Raw genomic sequence first — 22,898 nt, 5'->3', positions numbered from 1 at the left:
TTGTTGCAAGAGAAATACCCATTTCCATTATTATTATTAGTTTTTTACCCCAGTTTTTAAGTCCTCTTTCCCCTCACCCCCCTCTCTCCCCCCCCCCCCTTTCTCTCTCTCTTTTTCTTTTCTACATGGGAAACTTAATAGAAGTTGTCATTACAGTTTTTCTTGAATCGTGAGGTTGTTGAACCTAGTAAGTAATCTTGTGTTATAATGAAATACTCCTTTGTTGCTAAGTATGTATCCTTTGAACCTGCAGACACTTTTTATAGTTCCTTGATGTTTTAGCTAAATCTTATATAGAAAATATGATTGTAAGGACCAGATGTGATGTATTTGGAGTAATGTTAAAAATTACTAGTGAGTCATTTGTAAATGATAGTGTTTTATTAACTTATCTGCAATGTTATGGTAAAACAAACTGCGGTTTTTAATGTGTTGTTAAATTGCAAGTTAGCGTGCAAGTCTAATTTAAAATATTAAAAACAAAACCAAGGAACATAGGTCCCCAATATTAGTTCACCTATAAGGAATAATCTTTCCCGTTTTGTTCAACTAGATCCTTGGGCCAAGTGAAATTAGGAATCTCATGTGGTTTCAGTGGGTTTTTTTTGCATTTTTGTTTCCTGTATTTATTGCAGATTTCCACTTGGATACCTTATCTTTGATGGCAGCATGCATGCCTGGCCAGAACAGAACACCTTGGGCTCTGTTCCTGCACTTCTCAATACTCAAATGGGCACTGTAGGTTATACCTAGCATTTCCAACCTCATGTTGTGTGGTGTTATGATACTGTCCTATGTATAGAAACCCATCATCTGCAGCAACCTCATCTCTGTAGTCGCAATAAGTTTTACATACGGAAGTGGCTGGGGTTTTTTTTCTGTTAGAATAACTCATTCAGATTCTGGTAAGGTTGAGTCATTCCATTTTTCTCGCTTAAATATGTCAACTTTTGTCTCCATAATGGAAAATACTTGAGTTCTGTTTACATAAGACCCTTCATCATTGTTTTCATTACTGAGAGGTAGTCTTAAAAGCATGTGCTCTCTAAAAAAACTCCTTAAAAGCCATCTGCATATCAATACCTCTGATGCTGTGACATGTTCCATGCAAGCACAAAATTGTTTGCATGAAGCAGCTTGCAGAATCAGGGCCTTAGTCAGTTTTCAATGCCATGAAATTCTCTGAAATTAGGGCTTCATTTGCATAGTGGCATCTACAATATCCAAATAGTTTATGGCCTCTTTCTTTATATACTTAATTATTTAAAACAAAAGATACTGATAGCTGTGCTTTTTTACCGTTTCGATTTTAATCAGTATTTAAAATCTCTTGCCACTTAGTTATCACCTGAAATAGTCTAAATGCAGGTGAATGTTCACCGAATTAGAATAAATTTTTCAAAACAACCTGTATGACTTAAGAGTCTAAACTTTGTTTTCAGAAGGAATATAAGTGCTGGGCATCCACATCCCTGCAACTTCTATATGCCTTTGAAAGTGGAATTCAGTGTCTGCAATAAGAACTTAGGCAGTTTTGAAGACACAACCCTTAGTTTCTAAGTTCTTCACTAATCACCAAATATTTCAGTGTGAATGTTTATTTAACAGTTCATTTTAATTTTCAAAACTTTCCTCTTGTCAGTCATTCCAGTGCCATTCTGTACAGGCCCTAAGCAGCTATTCTGAAAGGAGCACTTAATTGTCATTAATTATCAATGAATTTGCTTAGTTATGGTAATATGCCCAATGAATCTCTCTAAGGCCTTCTTGTCTTGGAGTCTTTCCATTTGTACAGTTGCCTCCGCCTTCCTTGGATTTGGTCATACTTCTTTGTCATTGAATGTGTCCTACATAATTAACCTCATTCAGCCTGGCATTTGCTCGTATTCAATTCAAGGGTCTTTTCTTTGGCACAATTTGGTTATTGTGCAAACTCCCATTGTGATGTTGATCATTTTTGCTTCAAATCAACAGATCATAACCAATTGCTCATTCCATCCAGATCCGCAAAGATCTGCAACATGATGCTGTGGTATATCCCAAGTGCTGAGGCAATCCCCATGGGAAGTTGCATAAACTACACAGTCACTAAAAGGGGATTAAAAGTGCAGTGTTTTGCACTTTCTGTGTTTGGTCAGACTTGCCAAAACCCTTTAATATATACCCCAAAATAAAAGTAATTTCGTCACTCAAAGTCCTAAATATGAATGTCTGGATCCTCAGTTGGTGTAAATTGGCATATCTCCATTGCCTTCAGTGGAGGTACGCTAAGATACAACAGTGATGATCTGGGCACATGCCCTCAGCTGCTCTCTTGGGTTAGCATTCATGTTTGATTGCCTTATTTAAATCTTTTGAAGTTATAAAATTCCTTGCATTGTTTGGTTTCTTAGAATGGCCAATTGCTAACTCAATTACTTGGTGTCTGTATCTGCACAGTAATGTCTGATTTTACCATGCAGTTAAGTTCACCCCTTTATTTTTTATCTCGGTGCTATTGGGACTTTATGTGGCACACGTTTTTTGCAGCACTGTAGTATCTATATCAATGTTTTATATCTCTAAAATATCCCATATCCCTCATAAACACCTCATCATAATCTTCTTTTACAATATTTTTTGTATTCCCAGTAAGTGGAATTTACATTTGCTCATCTGCATGTAAAAACTGCTCTTCTACCCTAACACACACAGAATTTCCACTGCTTCAAAGTCTGCTGATTTCTATCCTTCCACAGATAACGACACTGTGCTCTTTCAGCATGGGCTCATTTGGTGTACACTGTGTGAAACAACCTTACATTTTGACGAGTATTTTACACTGGCCATCATTAATTATTTTTGTATGCTTGATTGTGCTTACACTGCACTCAGCTCCAGCAGTATCTGTTTTCTGTAATAAAAATAAGGTGGAGGAGGACTGCAGTATGAGCACATTACTATTGTCAGCTATTATTTTTTGGACAGTGGTAAAAAGGAAAAAAAGACAGACCCTTGAAAAAAATTAAACCTAAATAAATTATATTTAAGATGCTGTTTCTAGAATTATAGTATTTACATAGTTTCATTAACATTATTTGCTGTACAGTAATCATAGGAATATTTAAAATGCCATCTTCAGGCTTTAGACTTAACAGTACACCGAGATGAATGGAATCTAGTTTCCAAATTTTTGGACTGCAAATTAATGGGGACATCATTATGAAAGCATATAATCAGCTTAAAAGAGCTATAAATATAATTTATTCAAAAGATATTAGATACTGGAGTACTTTCCTTCTGCATTAAGTAGGAAAGGAATCAAGTCATACAGGCACAGTTTATAAGAAAACCAAGCCATAGTCTTGTCTTTTCTTTTCTTTTCTTTTCTTTTCTTTTCTTTTCTTATCTTTTCTTTTCTTTTCTTTTTTCTTTTCTTTTCTTTTCTTTTCTTTTCTTATCTTTTCTTTTCTTTTCTTTTTTCTTTTCTTTTCTTTTCTTTTCTTTTCTTTTCTTTTCTTTTCTTATCTTTTCTTTTCTTTTCTTTTCTTTTCTTTTCTTTTCTTTTCTTTTCTTTTCTTTTCCTTTCTTTTCTTTTCCTTTCTTTTCTTTTCCTTTTCTTTTCTTTTCTTTTTTCTCTTCTCTTCTCTTCTCTTCTCTTCTCTTCTCTTCTCTTCTCTTCTCTTCTCTTCTCTTCTCTTCTCTTCTCTTCTCTTCTCTTCTCTTCTCTTCTCTTCTCTTCTCTTCTCTTCTCACAGGTAGAGAACTATTTTTTCTAGCCCAGTCAGTCTGACACTTTGCTTAAATACTTTAATTCACACAGGAAGCATTTCAAAGCAGACTTAGTAGAAAATCACAACTTAACTCATTTTGCCTGTAAAACCATGAGCTTAGGGATTTTTTGTTTGCTCATAAAAATTGAAGATAGTTAAAAGAACTAAAATGACCTGTATTAAATGCAGTCTACTGAATGCTGAATTCAGAGTTTAATTAGTAAACAACATATCATTTGCTTTCTGACTATATGATCTGAATCTATAATTCAGCCATGAATTAGACATGATATCAGACAATAGACATAAAAATGAAAAAAAGTCTTTGTTTTTTTCTTTAAAACGTTTGTATATTTTTTCTCTTAAATACCAGGGTTATTCTTTAAAAGGGAGTGAATGCAGTATTTGCTATTTTAACTGCTGTGCATTTTACAAATAAGTTTTAATTTAAAAGCTCTAAATGTGGGATATACTGGACACTGCAGAGATAAATTGCTGGTTTTGTTCCCCATGAATAAGTGTTATAAACAAATTATGAAAAAACCTGGCAAATTATAAAAACTGATATGAAAAGAACTGAATAATTAAAAAAAAATTATAGATTATGGGTTTCTCCTCAAGGCTTCTCCAGGAACCATTGTAGGTGGTGATTTGTTTCCCTCTGATGCACTAATCAAGAAACATCTGTCAGGAAAGCGTAAGTATGTTCCATAAGTATAGGTGTAATGGAGGAGGGGCAAGGGCCTTGTTTTTGAATGACACACAATACACCTGTTGTGGCTTCAGACTTCAGAATGATCTGAAAGAAAAGAATTATTAGGCTTTTTTTTTTTTGTTACTTTTTTAAAAGCCAGATAAGTTTTAATCCTCAACACTCCCATTCACAGAAAAAGACCTTCAATGGTTCTAATTCTGTCCTGAGACCTAATCCAAAGTCAGTGGAAAACCTCCCACCATCTTTAGCTGGCTTTGGATCTGAGATTATGTTCTGTAACTGTGAAAAGCTTTCCATGAGCAGCATGTTTTTAATGGAGTGAGAACAATATTACAAGGCCAAATACCATGCATAACCCCATGAGCAGAATTTGCACTCCCTACACTTGACAAAAGTAGGTGGATACTGTCATAGACAGTATCCTATCATTACTAGTCTTAGAAGAAACATGTATTTTTAAGGTATTAGTCAAATGTTGCTAAGGAAGTTCTTTAACTTTTGTTTGACTACTATTTAATAGAATAAAACTCTGTAAACTAAAAATAAGTCATATTTAATGCATATGAGAGGCAATTGTCTACCAGTTTGTATGCAAAACTTGTCTCCAGAATACAATGTTTTAACCATAGTTTACCTGATTTTAAATCCATTTTTACAAAATTTGTTATTAACTCTACTGAACCCAGAGTAAATGCTACTGATTTACAAATGTGTAATAAGTAAACGTGTCAGGACTAAGTATCTCAAATTTTTGCAAAAATTCTTGTGAATGTTAGTGTACCACACACCAAATGTGTTTTATATCTTCATATGAAGTCTTATATAATGAAGAATGATCTCAAAACATAATTTTATTCCATCTTAAAGTTTAAAAGCCATTATTTCAAGGTGGTGGAATTCTCTTTAAGGCTAAGAACAACATATTTTTTATCTGTTCATGAAAATATGTTCTATTCAAAGTTAATGTATTGAATAATATATTTATCCAAGAGGTACTTTTTTCTTATAAGTTTCCCTCACCATAACAAAGGAAATTGGTGTTTTCTAAAGATGCTGCCAATGGGTCACATTCTGTGCCAGAGATACAGTCCACAACAATGAGTACAGGGAAGTGGTGATCTATGGGAGAATATTTCTGTAAGATGTAGTTCTGCCTAACCTGTTCCATGGTCTTTCAGTTGACCTTCCTGAGATGCTATATTCATCTTGAAATTGGGGTTTTCCTATGGTTGAATGGGTGCTGAGAGTGGAATTCTGCCTATCTCTACTTCATGCCAGGAGATTAATAAGATGCTCTTCTTCCATTTCACATACAGCTGAGTATCACCACCTCTGCACTAATCAAAACAGATAATTTGTGTTTCAGCTGTGTTCCTGCCCCACGTATTATTCTCCCAAATCCTTGTTAGGGGACAGACAATTAGGGGGAATTTTTGCGAGGATAGTGATATTTAAAAAAAAATGTTGTCAGACTTTGAGTACAAGATGTAAACATTCATTCTGAAAATAGAAAATTATAGTTCTTCTTCACCAGCCTGGAAAGAGGAAAGTATTAATCAGTGTTTAAACGAGATGTGTATCAACACTAACCAAGTGAATTAGAAATCAGAGTAAGGAGCAGTAAATAGATGCTCAGGGATATTTGGCTATAACCATGCAAAACCAAGTGAGTTTGGAAAAGGAAGTGTATTGCTTTAAAAAATCAGAAGGAAACAATTTTTCTTGTAAAAATCATGTAAGGCAAAGTTGTTAGCCTCTCACTCAAAGCTGCTTTTCTAATTCTGCAGTGCATGAGAGCTCTGAGCCCTGAGGTATAATAGAGCAGGAGCACTTTCTCTCTCTGCCTGCATTCCCAACCGTGAGCAAAGTGTTTCTGGGCAAGCGAGCTGTTTTCTACACTGCAGTATGCAGTCACACAGTGCCATTGTGCCGCACAGCCATTTATCCCTGTTTGTAACCTCCAACCTCTCCAGCACTCTGCGCAGCTGTTTAGGAAACTATTCCTTCAGCTATTAGACTGCGAAATTAAAGTGACTCTTTCATGAAATGTTTACAGTATAAACCAAGCTTGCACTGCCTAATCTTATGGGAGTTGCAGAAGGGGAAATTGTACAAAAGCATGGGCTTTCTGCCTTTGTTAACTTTAAGGAGAAAGTAAGGAGGGCCAAAGTAAGAAAAGACACCAGAGCATATCCTATGACAATAAAAAGCACAATTCATTTTCAAGTGCTGTACTTAATGATACCTTGGAATGTTCTTATGAAGCTGAAATTATTACTTAAGTGCTGTTCAATACAGTCTCAGATTCCAGCACAAGAAAGAGTAGTTTAGCTTGGAACAGTTTTAATGGTCTTATCAGAGCTTCCTGCCCTCACTGAAAGGATGTCTCCTTTGTTCACATAATGTGCAAACTGCCTCATACAGTCTGACAGGTTAGGGTGAAATGGCACCAATTTCAAGTTATTGAATACTGTACTAAAAGCTCAGTTGTTTCTTTGAATGCTACCCAGACAGCTGCAACATCCTTTCAAGGAGGGACAGGGAACTCCAAAGCAGAGGCAGATGGGTGCCCGGAATAGAAACTGGGAGTATTATCTCAGGTACACAGTCGCTTTCATTGATCAGGATGTTTGGTGTGATCCACTTCATCTACCTTGCTGAGAATTTCCGAACATTCATTAGCTCTGCAAACCTCAAAGTCATCATTTTAAATAGCTGAAAAGAACAGATACAAATAAATATATAAGTGTTTTGTTATATATGTGCAAAGAAATTGGCTGATGGTTGAACTTGAACTGTCAAGAAGGGACTGGAATCCAATACAGTGATAGTGCTTGATCTTTCTGGAAATGAGCCTGCCAATAGGAGGCCAAACAGTATGCTTTCTGATTTTACAGTTTTTACAAGGTATTACATAATTATAAGATCATTATATGTTATATATATATACACATATATATATACACACATATATATATACACATGTGTATATATATATATATAATGCTATATAACAAGTGTTACCTAGTCCAAACTGCGACTCAGACCATATCCAGTTGGAGCAGGTTGCTCAGGACTTTGTTCAGCCAAGTTTTGAGTATTTCTAAGGTCAGAGTTCCCACAACCTGTTCCACTGTTTGACCAGCCTGAAAGTAATTTTTTTTTCTTTTTCAATAAATCGGGCTTTCCTGTGCTGAACTTTGTCCCCGTTGCCTCTCATTCTGTGCAGCTGTGCAGCTCTGAGAAAACTTTTGCCTTCCCCACACCATCCTGTTAGGCATTCGTAGACAGCAAGATGATTCGTTACACTTTTCTTCATAAGAATGAAGAAGACAGTTCTGTTAGCCTCATAGATCAAGTGCTTCAGTCCCATAACCATCTCACAATGTCTTGCAGCAATGCAGACTTGCAGCTTAGTGTTTGTAGCTCCCAGAGAGTTAGGAAGAACACCAAAGACGTTGTACCCTCCTAAGTGTTACTTCATTAGGGCTGATTTGTCTGACCACTGTCTACCACCTGAGCCTACCTCAAGGCAGTAGGATGGAGTACTTGTAGGGGTGGGCATACCTGTGGTCATGCCCAGGCTGTGCTTCTTGCAGACATGTTCATGACTGGACTCGCACCAGGTATTTTTCCCTTCAGTATTGTCTTGTTTACCATTGCAGGCCTGAGGTAAATTAGGGTCAAGTAAATTGTGAGGTTATACTTAATTCAGTGTAGATGGAACGTGAGCCTCAAGTCAATCACATGAAAAATTAGAGCAGGTCTGAGAAGTTTTCAAAAATCAGTATGAACTCACACAGAAAATCGGTGGCAAAGCTGGGTTTCCCTTAGCTGTACTGTTCATTAGCCTTCTTACTAGACCAGACTGCCTCTCACAGTCTGATATAATTCACACTCAGTATTTTTACATTTCCTCACTTGGGCCTCTGACAAATGTTTTTAGGCCTAGAGGGAAAAAGCTGCTTGTTTTCATGAAACAAAACCTGAAGGATTCTACTCATTTGCTGTTGACTCTTCACCCCCAAAATAGAAAGTAGTATCTGTGCTCTGGGAAAGCAAACCCCTGGAGTTTGCTCCCTTTATCCAGTTGTTAACCAGCCCCTGTTGCTGGATGGCACGTGTTTTCAGATAGAAACACATACATTCAGAACAGATTTAAAAGTTCATCCAATATAGGAACTTCATGCTACAACAGCACTTCCCAGCATTGCTTGTGGGCACAATGCAGTGGCTGCATATGGAACAAAGCACTCCTCTCAGCCTTAAGATGCAGTTAGTCACCTAAACACATTTTACACCAAACTATTATGTTTACCTTACCTTTCTGAATGTGCACTGAAAATCTTCATTTTAATTGCCTCTTTGAAACAGGAGAATAAGAAACAAGCTGTTCATGGTGAAGAAAATTCCAGTCCATTACATTTTCTGTCATTTAGATTATTTTAATGGCTTTTTTTTTCTTTTTCCTTTTTTTTTTTTTTTTTTTTTTTTTTTTTGGCAAACCTCTGAGTCCTCATGCTGCCCATGATATATTTCCTAGATAACTCAAAGGTGTTTTCAATCCTATTCATCTGTGGCTTTGCCATAATGCTAGACTGAGAGGACTCTCATTAGAGGCAGGACGCCTGCTTTTTTCTCAAGTATGCAGGGACAGAAATACCTTGTAAGCTTAGTCTTTTATATTAATATTAGATATATTTTGGAAAAACATATAAATTGGACTTCCTTCATGCTTTTATTCCTTCTGCCCTTCCCACTCAGTCTTTCCTTTCCCCCTTAAATTTGATTCATCTCCTTTCCTGTGATCTTATAGAGCCCTTCTCTTGATCAAATATTTGTGCATGCACAAGTTGAACAGTTCTGTTGAAATGGAAACCAGAAAAACAGAATAGCTAAGGAATGGCTAATGCTGGCTTATACCCTTTCTCTTCCCAATGACTTCAGTGGATTAAGGCCACAGACTATATGAAAGCTGTTTCATTTGTTACCTCTGCTTTTAGCAGTCCTAATCTGATAGCTTTCCTCTGCATTTCCTGGGGAGATGCTGACCATTTTGAGTATTCCAGAAGTCATCCCAAACCTCCAGGAAACTCTCAGGAAGTAACAGATTCAAGGTCATACTGCTACGTCCACCAGACCCCTTGGTAATTGCTTCACCTGGGAGAAGATACATGAAGTACAAAACAGCAGAGCATGGGAGAAGCAGCAACATGGAGACGACAATTCAAGAATTCTGCTATTGATAATTTTATGGTGTTCAAGGCAACGAGCAGGCTACTGACCATAATGTAAATCTCCTGTTAGGGGAAAATTCCCTACTTTAAAGAGTGCATTTTCAAATGCATATTCAGCATTTAGATTCATTTTAATTTAATTTTGTGCTAAAACTTCCTTTTACATTGTAAACAGAAAAGTTAGGCCAGTTGTATGAGCTTCTGAAGACATGTTTTGAGGTCGAGAACACCAAAATGCTATTTCTTCAAGAGTTGTGCTATTGACTTTGAGTGCTTCTTTTGGACCCATCTGTACAAGAGCAAGAGAAGTCATGTCATTGGCTGTTCTGCAAACCCTGACTGGACCGACCTTGCTGTGCGGTGGCTCAGTGGCAGATATTCGTGAGAGGCTTAGTGATTCCCATGTTAATAGACCACCTAGGAACAGGACATTCTTCTTCAGAAGCAAGTGTGTCTACCCTAAATTACTGAAAAAAGTGCATGTAGAGGATTTTTTTCAAGTACAGGCTTGCAGCAAGGCTATCAGGAGATGGAGAACTCACACGGCTTTGCTTTTAGTTGTTGGGCATGTTCTCTTAAGGCTGTCTTCTCCTGCGTTTTTCTCTGCGCCTCGATAATTTTATATTAGTCCTTCACTGTAAAAATGAAGGTTTTTTTCAAAGGCTGAGGTGTTTGGAAATGAATATTTGAATTTGCATATGTTGGAACTGATTCATCCGTGGTGCCAGGAAGTGCTCTCTGCTGCGGGGAGGGGATCTGCAGCTGGCCGGTGCTGCCTCCAAGGCAGGCGATGCTGGCAGGAGAGAAAGCGTGGGCAAGGTGCCCAGGGAGAGAGCTGATTCACAGCTTCCCCCTGGCAGCTTCTGTGAACGGAGCACCCCCTGGGTAGTGCACAGAAGCTATTTCACATTAGGCATGTACCATGCCTTTGGCAACTGGCATGTTAGGTGGTATATGCTGGTGCTAGATGTGAGAACAGCGGGCAGCGCGTCATGGCACTTGCTGCTGGGAAGCTGGGAAGTCCTGATGGCTAGCAGAACAGGCAGCATGCAGAGGTGGTAACTGAAGGCACAGGAATATTTTTTCTAGAGCAATATAATTAATTTAAACGCATCATGTGTATCTGTGCATTTGAGTGCACAGCAATATTTTAAATGCCAGCGTGATGCATTTTAGACTGCTAATAGGAAAATGGATTTCAGTGTAATTAAAAACCATATCATGTTCTTTCTCACCCACACACAGTTCAGAAAATGCAGGAATGCAGTACAGATAATACCAGCAGCTAAGGACAGAAAAATTGTGCATGCAGAAAGTCAGGGAATTAATTAAATTTTACCTAAGGAGAAGAGTATGTAGTCAGCCGTCCCCAGTTTAGAACTGTTCAATTGCTGGGGTTTTCTAGAGACAAAGAGACAGAGCAATCTCTCAGCAGAGATAGAAGAGACTGAATTTACTCCACGAAGGCTCAGCCAAGATTATTTCAGTCTTATGTCTGGACTAGCTCCATAGGCCTGGCATCATTCCCTCATGGATAGAAAGACTGTACAGTGAAAGTGGTAACAACAAATCCTTCCATTCCACACTTCTTTCCAGACTCCAACCTGCATTTCTCCCGGTGGGAGGCTCAGTAATGGCCCACCAGGAGTAATCCTTGCCTGGATCTCCTGCCCATTCCTACTTGAACTGCATTGGGTCCAATGCCAAAAAGCAACTGACAAGATAGAAAAAGATTTTCCTCAATTCACTCATTTGCCTTTCCACCATACGTATTTTTGCTGGCTCTCTCAAACCCTATTCCTTTTTATCTGCTGTGGCTCAGGGCTTTACATTTTCCTATTACCTTCAGTGACGCCTGTCATGTCAGGTAGCATTCTGCGAAGTAAGAAATGTTAGCAGTATTTTATGTAGGGAAAAGTAATATTTAGCACTTTTGCTAAAGCTAAATTTGTGTGATTAAGTACTCCTTTCTGGTTAGGCTGAATATAGGGAAATAACTACCATATGAATCTATATTTAACTTATTTTTTATTTTTGGCTTACAACGCATCTTTATGAACCTTTGATATTTATAGGGGTCTGATTTCACATGCTTTTGTAGGTATATTTGTGAGGAGTAGAACATAAGTTTAAACTTGAACATGAAACCAGAGACTGAAGATCCACTGAAATATTCATTATTTGCCTACCTGTCCCACAGAGTTTATGTTGCCTCTTGAACCAATTCAGATGAGCTCTGATGGCAGTTTGCAGAAGTGCCCAGTGCTAGCCTGGCTCAGCTCCTTTTGAAGCCAGTGATAAAGCTTACAAGGACTTTAATGAAGATAAGAGTGCAAGATACTTAAAATTTCTCATTGTGTCTTGGCAGCCAAGAAATTCTATGTTAAAGTTTCACAACACACAGCATTTTCTCCCCTGACACAAGGATGCAATGTGTACCCAGTCGTCTCACATTGCTGAGAGAACCACAGGCAATGCAGACTACAGGAAAGACAAAGTCAGCTGTGAGAAAAGAGCAGGAGGACAAGAGGGGTGATGAAAAAAGAGATAATAGAAACAGAAAAGAGGAGGAAAGAAGAAACAACTGTCGACTTCAAGGTTATTAGAGATCATGAAAGCATGAAGGAGGAACAGAGAAAGAAGACATCAGCCAAAAGGGACAGAGAAAAAAACAAAAGAGAGAGAGAAAATTTAAAAATGACAAGAAGAAACAACGAGGAAAGAAAAGGAGCTGGAAAAGGAAGGAGTAGAATGTGGAAGAGAGATGCTGGAGAGGAATATGGATGGAAAACAAACCATGGGGCAAAAGCAAATGGAGGTTCTTGCTCCACTGTAGGAAAAGGATAACAGGTTGAAAATACAGAGAAGAAGAGTAAAATAAAAAAGTGAAGAAGTATGTAGATACGCAGCTTCACTGAGGGAAATAAAGAAAAAATAAATCCATCCTAACAAAACACTTTTTCATTGCAAATTCACAGATAGATTGTGTAGGTAGAGGATTTTTCTCTAAGTACCAAAAGAAAGTATCAATACTTTAGGAATTCAGAAGTCAAATGCTGTGGTAAAAAAATAGGCAATAAAAGACAATGGGGTAAAAGTGGAAAAGCATCTGTGTTCCTACTGGAATTAGAACATACAACAGCTTTTCTCCTGCATCTTCATGAGGAAAAGGATCAACACTGTTCCCACTTCACATACTTAATTAGAGCTTGACTGACAATTACCAAAATACCTGGGACTGGAAATAAGATTTAAAGATTTACACATCCAGATCTCTTTCACAGAGCTGGCTAGAACATTAATGGCTGGGAGGCATTGCTCTGACTGCTCAGAAAGGTAAAGGCAAATGAGTTGCTGGTGTCTGTCCAGTTCCTGCTAAACAGGTGTTTTCATAACAATAACCACAGCCCTGACTGTTACTGTCTCACCTGTGGCCAAAAAGTCTGTGCTGAGGACCACACAGCTCTGTTTATGATGGCTCTTCTCGCCCTAGAGTGCTCCCTGCAGGTTAGTGGTGACTGGCGTAGGAAGGAACTGGAGGAAAACTTGTTCTTTCTTTCAGCCTCTTAAATAGTTAAAAAGGGGACTTGTTTGACAGATGTGCAAACTTGTTGGTTTTTGTGAAGCACTCAAATTCATAGGGGCATAGACATACAATAAACTCATCATACATTACAGAAAACTCCATTTCTTAATTTGACAAAGTTTCTTCTCATCCCATCCCTTTCTTGCCTACTCCCCTTTTTTTTCTCCTTTGTCACTTATTCAATCCAGGGAACTGCAGGCACAATATCTTTACAGGCTTACTTTTGTAACATTTTCTTTCTGGTCTGCCTGACTAGAAAAACCCACAATAATTTGTTTATGAATCTATATGTAGTTTCAGAAGACATAGGGCTTTATAGCTGCAAACAGAGCAGTGAATAAGATTCTCTAGTTCTAGCATGTTTTCCTCTTCTGGGTAAAGTCATTTAGCCTTTCTATGCCCCAGTTTTCCTCTGCCAAATTCTTTCCTTTTTCAAAGCAGTATTGTGAGATTTTAACCATTAATGTTTGTAAAATACTTTCAGATGAAAGATAGAAATGCAAAATGTTATTGTATCTGTCTTTCAGCCTCCCAACCTATGAATTCCATTTGTGGTGATTCAGTCAAATAAAACAGAATCTCAAATACGTGGAAAGCATCAGACAATAAAACATTCTACCTTCTGCTATGAAAAGATCCCCCCACAGGAAATAATTCTATTTCTCTAGCCTTTCACCTTCAACAGAAAATCACACCTTTACTATAGAGATTGACAGCATGGTCAAAATAAATCTTTGGGAAAGATATAATTTTCTGTTAAATCCCAATTCTTTTGCAGTGTGGAACATTCTGAAAAACCATTCTGAGGTTCTGCAGAACTTACTGGTTTACTCCCCTGTTCAATTCAGCATGATTTTTCTTTTGGATTGCTAGCTACATCTCTTTAAGTATTTGATTAGTAATTTATAGGACACATTCTGTCTGGTAAACTGTATTATTTAAAAGCGTTTTCATTGGCTCCATAATGTAGTAGATACTAAGTGTGGTAAACTAAACAATAAAAGTAGTATCAGTCTTTAGAGCTGATACACCAGCTTATTAGTAACAGGTCATGGAAAGTGTTTTGTAGCAACCTGTTGCATTTGAACCCCAGTAGAATTTGGTGGATCCTAGAAAGGATTACTCTCTGATGGCTTTTGTCGTGGACAGTATGAGAGAAATTAATGGCTTAATTCAGTTCCATGGGAGCCAATTCCCACAGCACAAAAATAAAATGTTGACACAGTTCGCCATAATCAGAGTTGGCAACGCTCTTCACTTTTATTAGTGTCTGTTATTATTTCTTTATTTCTAGTGTCCACTAGTGCTGTTATTAATTCCCCATGAGTGATAGATAAAAAAGGTACACAGCTTACAAGCCTGCCAATTCCAGTGAAAACTACAGCCTAGCTTAATAACATGTCCTTTTCTTAGTGAAAACCAGGCTGTAGTGGTGAGCAGTCAGGCTGAAAGTGTGCAGAGGGAGAAGCATTTGGTGCAAGGCAAAATGTCCAAGGGTGACTGAAGGGACAAGAGACAGAGAGAAGAAGTTATATTGGTTATAATTGCTAAAATTGTCTCTGAAAAGTTACATTATCACCCTGCTTCACAAAAAATGCAACCATGTGTTACAATGACTTACATTTACATGGTGTGCTGAATCTGGGCGTGTACAGTTCTAGATCCAAGGTTTCCATTCAGATTTATACATACAAATTGGTCAAACCGTAAAGACGAGATTTGACTGAGATGGAAATAGAATTCACTGTGTTGCTGAATCTCAGTGGAGGATTTCAGACAGAGAAAGGGGGATCCTGAGCCCCAAGCTCTGAGCTGCAGTCAAGCTGTGTGCACTGCAAAACCTTCCATGAGCATTGCCTCTTTCCTAGGGAACTGCAATCCTTCTGGTTCCAACAAGCCATTGTCATTTTGTGGTAAAATCTCTAAAAGAAAATACAAGCAAAGATTTTTAATTATATTGCAGATTAATGTTTCTTTGTTTGATCAGTGTGTTTTAGGGATAATTTATTTTTTAAAATAAATTTTAAAAGTAAGTTAACCAAAGCTGTACATAATAATGAAGACAAGACTCCCTCAGTTCTGTCTTTGTACCTTTGTGTAACATCCTATTTGGTCTCTTTACTAGCTGAGCTATAAATCTATATATGTAAGCTACATGTAAGCTTATCTAGCTCTGTATACCCAGGTAAAAGCTTAGGAATACAGGTTTAAACACGGATGTTATTTGTAGTCTGCTATGCTGATGTGAGCTGGCTTTTTTCTGAGCTGAGCTTGCAGCAAGACTTTTAACCGTTGGCATTTGGAAAAACTCTCCCAGAGGCCATTTGGGCATTGCAGTCATTTCCTCCCCAGTCCCAGGAACCTCCCTAAAGTTCCTTCAAGCTGCCAAAAGTCCTTTTTAATTGCTGCACACATTCAGTCCTTTCCCCAGCGAACACTGGATAGTGGGGCTTAAGTGTGTTTGTCTCAGTTTGACTCTCACCTTTTTTTCATTTCTGCTATTGAATCTAAGCCCAATACTGGATCCAGCCACCACAGCTGTTGCTGTTCTGCTGGCTGCCCTGCTTTCTGCTTATGCTTATATTCTGAAAAAAGCTTCTCTGGGATGTTCTGTGAAATGAATGGGACATCAGGGTGGTGCTAACTGCATTCCCCTTCACTGACAAGCTCTTTCTGTTGCTGGATGCCCTGAATTTGTGGTAAAGTGCTAGTGTTATATGTTCTGAACTTCACTCTTTACAGGGTGAGTTCCTTTTGTCACCTCAGTCTTTACTGTAGTAAAGTATTTCCTTTGCTGCAATAGGCTGTTATGTAGAGTCTACAAACAAGCTTCTGATCCTGCCAAATTACATTAACTTCAAGTAAACAGGGAAACTGTATATCCCATTTTCCACTTTGATATTCATTTTCAAAGGGTTTCACATCACCTCTTATAAGCACCTGAACCTACATTTTTCTTGCATTGTTGCATGTACATAAGATTGGTTAGGTCAAGCATGTATAGGTAGTAGTTGATAGTAAAGTAGCAGGGTATATGCAAGTCCTATGTGTGATCAGACATTCTGAAAATACAGACTCAATTCCAATGGTGCAAGGACTTGTAGATATCTCCTTGTCTAATCTGCTTAGGATAGCAAATAAATGTTGTAATAAACTTATAGGTGAAATAGACTGCTGTATATTTGCATCCTGTATTTCCCAGTGGTTATAAGCACTTCCCACAGAATGGAAACAGCAGTAAATAGAAACATTCAAGGTTTTTAAAATATTCTTACCAATTGCACTAAAGTCTCATTTCATCTGTTACATTTAGGTCAATATAAGCTTATGACTGGAAAAAAAAAATTATAGTGCCAAAATCAAAATCTGAAAGGTCTTTCTAAAATCCTTGCCTACATAAAAAATCTCTTCCAGTTTAATCAAGAGTATGATTTTAAATTGGTGTGAACTGTACAGAGCTCTCTGTGAAGATTCCTAGTTCAATTTACAGCAGTATGAATTCTTCAGAAGCTTCAGTTGCTTAAGTTATTTTTTTTAAATGACACAGAAATAAGCTATTTTTAAAATTCTGTAAGACTGTCCAAATAGTTGAGGTGTAATGGTCTAATTTTAAAACCGATTGATTAGAGAGACCGGTGCCTCTTATAAATCATGTTTGTTAAGACACTATTAATCATGCCTGCCTGTAGCAAAAGTTTTGGAAAAGATGAGAAAAAACATCGTTCAGTTTTGATAATAGCTTATTCTCAAAAGGATTGAAAAATCTGAAGAGGAAAATGGTGGCTTCAAATAGCATGGGTTCATGAAGCAGGAATGCTTGTAGTACCTCAGACAGACTGCAGAGGAACAGTCTTATGGCTCCTTGTTCTTTATTCATTTAAATGCCATAGACATTTAAAGCCAAAGTTTAGTCAACTCCTTTAATTAATTCTTATTTTCGTATCTTTTTATTCACCATCTTCAGAGGCTTCAGTCAGGTTTCAGTGATGCAGCTGGTCTTGATGGAAATAGGAAATAGGCATTGTAAATCACTGAAGATTCCTATCATTGTAAAACAAATGAAATGAGATGGTCTCTCTGCAGATCTCAAAACATTTGCCAAAAATAAAAATAAATAATGAGAACATGAAATATTTAGATATGAAGTATTTAAAATATAAGAGCCTTTATCTAAATTATTTTTTAATTTAAAGAAATAGCCAAACTGTGATAGCCAAGGGCAGCCACAGCAAAGTGTAAATGGTAAGGGCCATACAGACTGAGATATGACTTCTTCACCAAGGGCCACATTTTCACCTAATTTGTGTCAGAAGAACCTATGCAAAAATCGGGGGTTTTGTTTTTCTAGAAGCAGAAGGATTGATGTATGATGTCAACCCATATATTGACCTTTGAGATAGTAAGACTCACAGTAATACACCTTCTAGCCAAGATCATGGTCTTACTCTTGGTCCTGCACAAAGACATAAGCAAGAGGAAAGGTGAATTATCTTTAAGGATGTTACTTAGACTTGTTGTCCAAAGCACACAGGCTGTTTGTTATATGGAAAAGTAACCTCAATGATGTGGTGAACCCCAGAGGTGTTACCAGCTTGCATCCTGGAAGTCCTGCCATGGTTTAATGCTTTCTATAGAATAAGTGACTTGGTCTAGATGAAGACTGTACTCCGTTTAACAAATTCCAGTTCTATTTATCTTTTTCAAGGTTGTGTTAATCATGTTTCAAGTTTGGCCCTTCTGTGCTCCTCAGAAGTAGGTAACGTTTACTAGCTTTAAAGAGCTAAAGTTCATCTTTATGGAATGTGAAAACCCCATTGAACTGTATTCTGGGTTGCTTAATTCCTGATTTTAAGAAACTTTCAAGTCTCAGCAGAAACCTTTGAGAAACAGAAGTTTACCAGTATGGAAGAACTTTGAGGAAAGCACACATGTAACTATCTAACTAAAGTGTGAAAGCCAAGTCTGCATCAACTCTGATTCAAATGGTGAAAGAGTTCAATGTTGTGGAAATCTGATGTTTCAGAAAGCAACATCTGAAGCTGTGCACATGCTTTTTTGAATTTGAATGCTTTCTTCAAACAAAGCCGTAAAGCTTGGCTAAAATTTGAAACTCAGGCTCAAGAAAAGTGACTTTTTGGAATTCATGTAGCATTTGTCTGTTCAGTAAAATGACTATAAATTAATTTTTCCTTTGTCTTTTCTGTGATTTGGTGTAGCAGTTCAAATACCAGCTAATGATATTACTTAGCATTACAATTTAGCATATTCTGTGGCGATCGCAATCATCTTTGCAATGTAGAAAAAAACATCCATTTTCTTTGATGACTCTAATGTCATTCGACTTCTAGAAATTCCACTGATGGCTGTATCAGTGACTGTCTGGTGCTGTAGCTTGGTGTTAGGGTGGATTACTCTTTCTCTGCAAGAGGCCAGCATTACTTCCCCGTCTACACATTTCCTTTTCCTTAGGCATTTCCTTCACTTCATGGAGAGGTGGAGGAGTCTCTCCACGGTGCGACCTCATGCCACTGTGCAGTAGGATTAGAGCAATAGCTCTGATGGAAAACAGAACAGCTTGCTTAGCCATTACCTAAGCATACACCATGGGGATATTCCATTTGCTGTCAACCCTGCTCATTCCTGGTGGTGCGGGGATGTCAGGCTCTAATCTGCTGATACTGGAGTTACCAGAAAGTGTCTGAGTGGGCAGGTGAGGAATAGCAAAGTTAAACATTTTATGAATGAAGAAAGCACATTTGTCCCCGGTGTGGAATTAAGCTTAGGTTTAGCAATGGCTAGAGGTCCCCAGGGCTGGCACCTGTGGAAACAAGGACTGAGCCAATGAATATTTTTTAATGGGCGGTTACATCTTTCCTGTCAGTAACAGTGCTCCATATCTCTTCCATTATTATTCTAGGTGTCCCACCCCTGGGTGTGATGGCTCTGGGCATATTACTGGAAATTATGCTTCACATCGAAGGTATGTAAAGAAAAGGCTTTGTTCTGTAAGTCAAACAACTGAAGGGCTAGAAGGGACCTCAACAGACCTCTCTTCCCTCTCTCAATAGTGAAGTAGCATTGAGTGCTGTACATAGACATGGGTTGGTCTAACTCATTCTGTTTACCACCAATGAATAACATTTCTCAGCTTCAGCATGGCTCACTACCCGAATAGGTAGGAATGTTTTTGCTAATATCTATCAAAACCTTTGCAGAAAATTAATCTAGTTTTAATACCTTCTCTGTTAGCCCAGGGAAGCAATTCAACATTCATAAATTTCTGCTGTTTTACATTCTGAATGACTTCATTCTTCTCCTCACAGTCTTACTTTTCTGGACTCAAATCCTATTCCTGCATTTTTTTTCCCCTACAAATTATATTTCTTGATTGTTCCTGTCAGTCTTTTCCAGGCTCCCTCCATATTTCTTGAAATGCAAAACTGGACCCAGTTCTCTACCTCCTTTCCCAGCTGAAGCCTTACCAGATTTAATCAGAGAGAAAAAGTACCTATTTCATCTAATTGCACCAGTCTTGTTAGTTAGTACAGGCTTGTTTTTAAATCTCAATGCATTGCACATAATTATGTCACGGCAAGAGAGTGGAAACAGAAATTTATGGATGAAAGCTGTTACTTTAACTGCCTAAACTGTAACTGTGATCCTTACCAAGGGCCAAAGAAAACTTCCCATTTACTAGTTAGGGTATTGTTGGTAACCCCAAATCAATTCTGGTGGCACCGCTGTAATGTTACGCATGCTGTGTAATTAGCAATTCCCCTGTGGCTATTTGAGAACTGTAAAATCAGTAGAGAAGGGCTGCAGCATATTTTGTAAATAGCTGTCCATTGTTTAATCAAAGAATAATTGTGTAGCCCACCTCTCTTCTTAGTAAAGGCTCTTTACTGCCATGCATACTGTTGGGTCTGGATATTTGCTTGCTTCACCAAGTCTCTGTTGTTTTACAGTTGGCTATAGCTAGTCAATACACAAATTCCCAGTTAAAAATGTATTCCTAGTAAAAGCAATTAACTGTTTAAAGTCAAAACATAAATAACACAGAGATTGGGAATGTGCCATACATTTACATGCTGGAAAAATGAAAGATCACAGTAACAACTTCCGTAATGCACAGTTAGACATCAAAAGTACAAATAACATTATAAAGGAGAAGATGTAAACATTTTAAAAGCACTTACGTGATGTAGGGGATTAAATCACACTTTCAAAGGGATTTAAGGTCAGGTGCAGAACTACATTTAACTATATGTGGATTTATCAACTCCCTCCTCTACCAGCACTATGCTTGGTGTAGCTATTTCCCGACTTTGTTGTTTCAGGAAGCTGTTTACATACTCGGTCATCTATTTAACCAGAAACAGGCAGAACATTGAAGATGCAGCTGGCAAAGTGTCACAAACAAGCAACCTAAAAGCTGGCAAGGTTAGCATGGGAGAACCACTGCATGTCAGATCATCCTGGCCACTGTAGGACCACAACGTGAGCTGGATGGTAGTAGCTACTCTTGCCTGTAAATCTTTACATTCTTGTATTTTTGCATATGAGTGCTGGACAAAGATTTTATTTGATTCTGCAGCATACTCAGTACACATAAAGATATAAAAGATAATTCTGCAAAACTAAGTGATGTGAAATTTGTCCAGTCCACTGGGATTTAACACATTCAACCTTTTGAAATGCCACCATGTCTATACTGACCACACAACTCCTTTGTTTCTCTTCCAAAAGGCCTCTGGTAGCCCCGGGTCCTTGGGTACCTGCAGGCATGGGAGCACTGACACTGAAGGAATAATGTCTTCTGTGCTTAAAACCATCGATGTCCCCAGGAGACCTGTCACATTTACACAGAGCCAGCCCCACACTGTTTAGGTCACGATATCTGTCAAGACCATTTCTGAGGCAGTGAGGCTGGCTGCCCAAAATGCACACTCCTCAAAAGGGCAGCAAACCAGTACCCTAAATCCAGAGTGGTTACCTATGAAAGACCCCACAGTGCATTCACTTTTAAGGTTTTTAATTCCCACACTGAAAATTAGCATTTACATCTGCTTGCATCTGAGTTAGCATTTTTGTTTGCGTTTGATACCATCACTTACAACCCTTTCCGTTTCAGAAGGAAAGGAATGACAAACTTCTCTCCTAAATGGCTGCCAAAATGCCTAGGTATCATCTATATTTAAAATGGCTCCTCAACAGCAAGCACAGATGAAGGCAGATTTAACTCTGCCATAACTCTGCAGTTCCACACGCCCATTCAATGTATTGCAAGAAGTTATATCAGCATATAATGGTGTTGAAATTCCCTAGTTGTCTTTTATCTTCATATATAAGGAATTAAACTGATATAAAAATGAATTAATGTTTACTTTGTAATAGCTTTTCATTATTATAGGATAAAAAAAAAATAAACCAAAGGCTCATCCTTCACATATGTTTTCTTGGTGAATCTGCTGTCAGAGGAAAAATGAATTAATCATAACCTCAGAAGCTGTCTGTTGGAGATGTCTGTTTAGAGGACCTGAAAGGTCTTAGAATTTTCTAATAAATCATAGTGCCGGAATAGAAAGATCTATTGCAAAAATATGATGCACTGAAATACCAATAAGTACGTGATAATTAAATTGATTTAATATGTAGAAAACATTAAATCATTAGTCAAGGCAGAAGCTCTTCGTTCAGATATTGTTATGAAAATGTCATCATCTACAAGCATACCCATCTGTACACCTACTAAAAAAAGTATTGCTTTCTGAGGCATTTCTATTAACTATTTAATTTTCATAGGCAAAACCTAATGATTCTTACACAGTGGGTACGATGGGTCTCACAGGTAAGCTAGGGATATCTGTAACTCCTGTCCTTTCCCCTTCATTTCCAGATTTTTCTGTAATCCCATTTTTCTGCCCATACAAGAGAGCAACGAACCAACCTGTTCCCAAACTGCCCCCTTGCCCCAGAGCCTGCTACCTGTTATTCTAAACTGCTCAGGCTTTCTTTCTCCTGCCTCTGTCTTCTTAGAGATTATGATATTTTTATTTCTGAAGAAAACTGTTTTTAGTTTTGGCACAGGATTTCTGAGATTTAGTTTCTGCACAGGGAACTATGGTACTTCAGTGTGCACTGTGCAAGTCGGAATAAACAGCAGCTTGCTTTAAAAAGGAAAATGGTCAGCTGCATTTAAACTAGAAAATTAAATGGGATGAAAGCACAGCTCCAAGCATCAGACTACAGATGCCTACACTATTAATTTGTTAGTATGTCCCCTGGCATGGTACTGACCCAGGGACACTGAAACTCTTCCAGGCAATTCTCAGACATGATTTGGGGCTCAGCATGGGACCGGATCATTCTTCATAAGCAATATGGGTGGAGCTGTCCTGCTTACAAAGACAGAGAGTTTAGCTGTACTGATGTGACCTGGCTGGTCTTCGGTCAAAACAGCAGTTCTGGGTCCCTCCCGTTTACCACTGTAGATGTAGCCATGCCATCTCACTAGAAGTTCCTAGGTAATGCACTATGTCCAATATCTTGTGCTAACATTCTTCCCTTTCTTTAATTGATTTATTTATGACTTTGCAGCATGTAAACTC

At 38.0% G+C, this 22,898-nt stretch overlaps 1 protein-coding gene across 19 annotated transcripts in view; it reads left to right on the top strand.

Annotated features, from left to right (window-relative positions):
- Positions 1–22,898, top strand: part of MYT1L (myelin transcription factor 1 like) — a 331,228-nt gene that overhangs the window by 277,495 nt on the left and 30,835 nt on the right. For 17 of the 19 annotated variants that reach the window (XM_080387780.1, XM_080387781.1, XM_080387779.1 and 14 more), the window contains one exon: positions 19,208–19,270. In XM_080387780.1, the coding sequence (XP_080243906.1) occupies positions 19,208–19,270 (63 nt within the window). Of the gene's footprint in view, positions 1–635; positions 7,441–19,207; positions 22,139–22,898 lie in introns of those variants that run through there. The other 2 variants (XR_013928157.1, XM_080387787.1) reach the window with 2 other exon arrangements.

Source organism: Falco punctatus, assembly GCF_963210335.1.
Source record: "Falco punctatus genome assembly, chromosome: 5".
Taxonomy (NCBI): domain Eukaryota; kingdom Metazoa; phylum Chordata; class Aves; order Falconiformes; family Falconidae; genus Falco; species Falco punctatus.
This window is presented reverse-complemented; position numbering and strand designations above follow the sequence as displayed.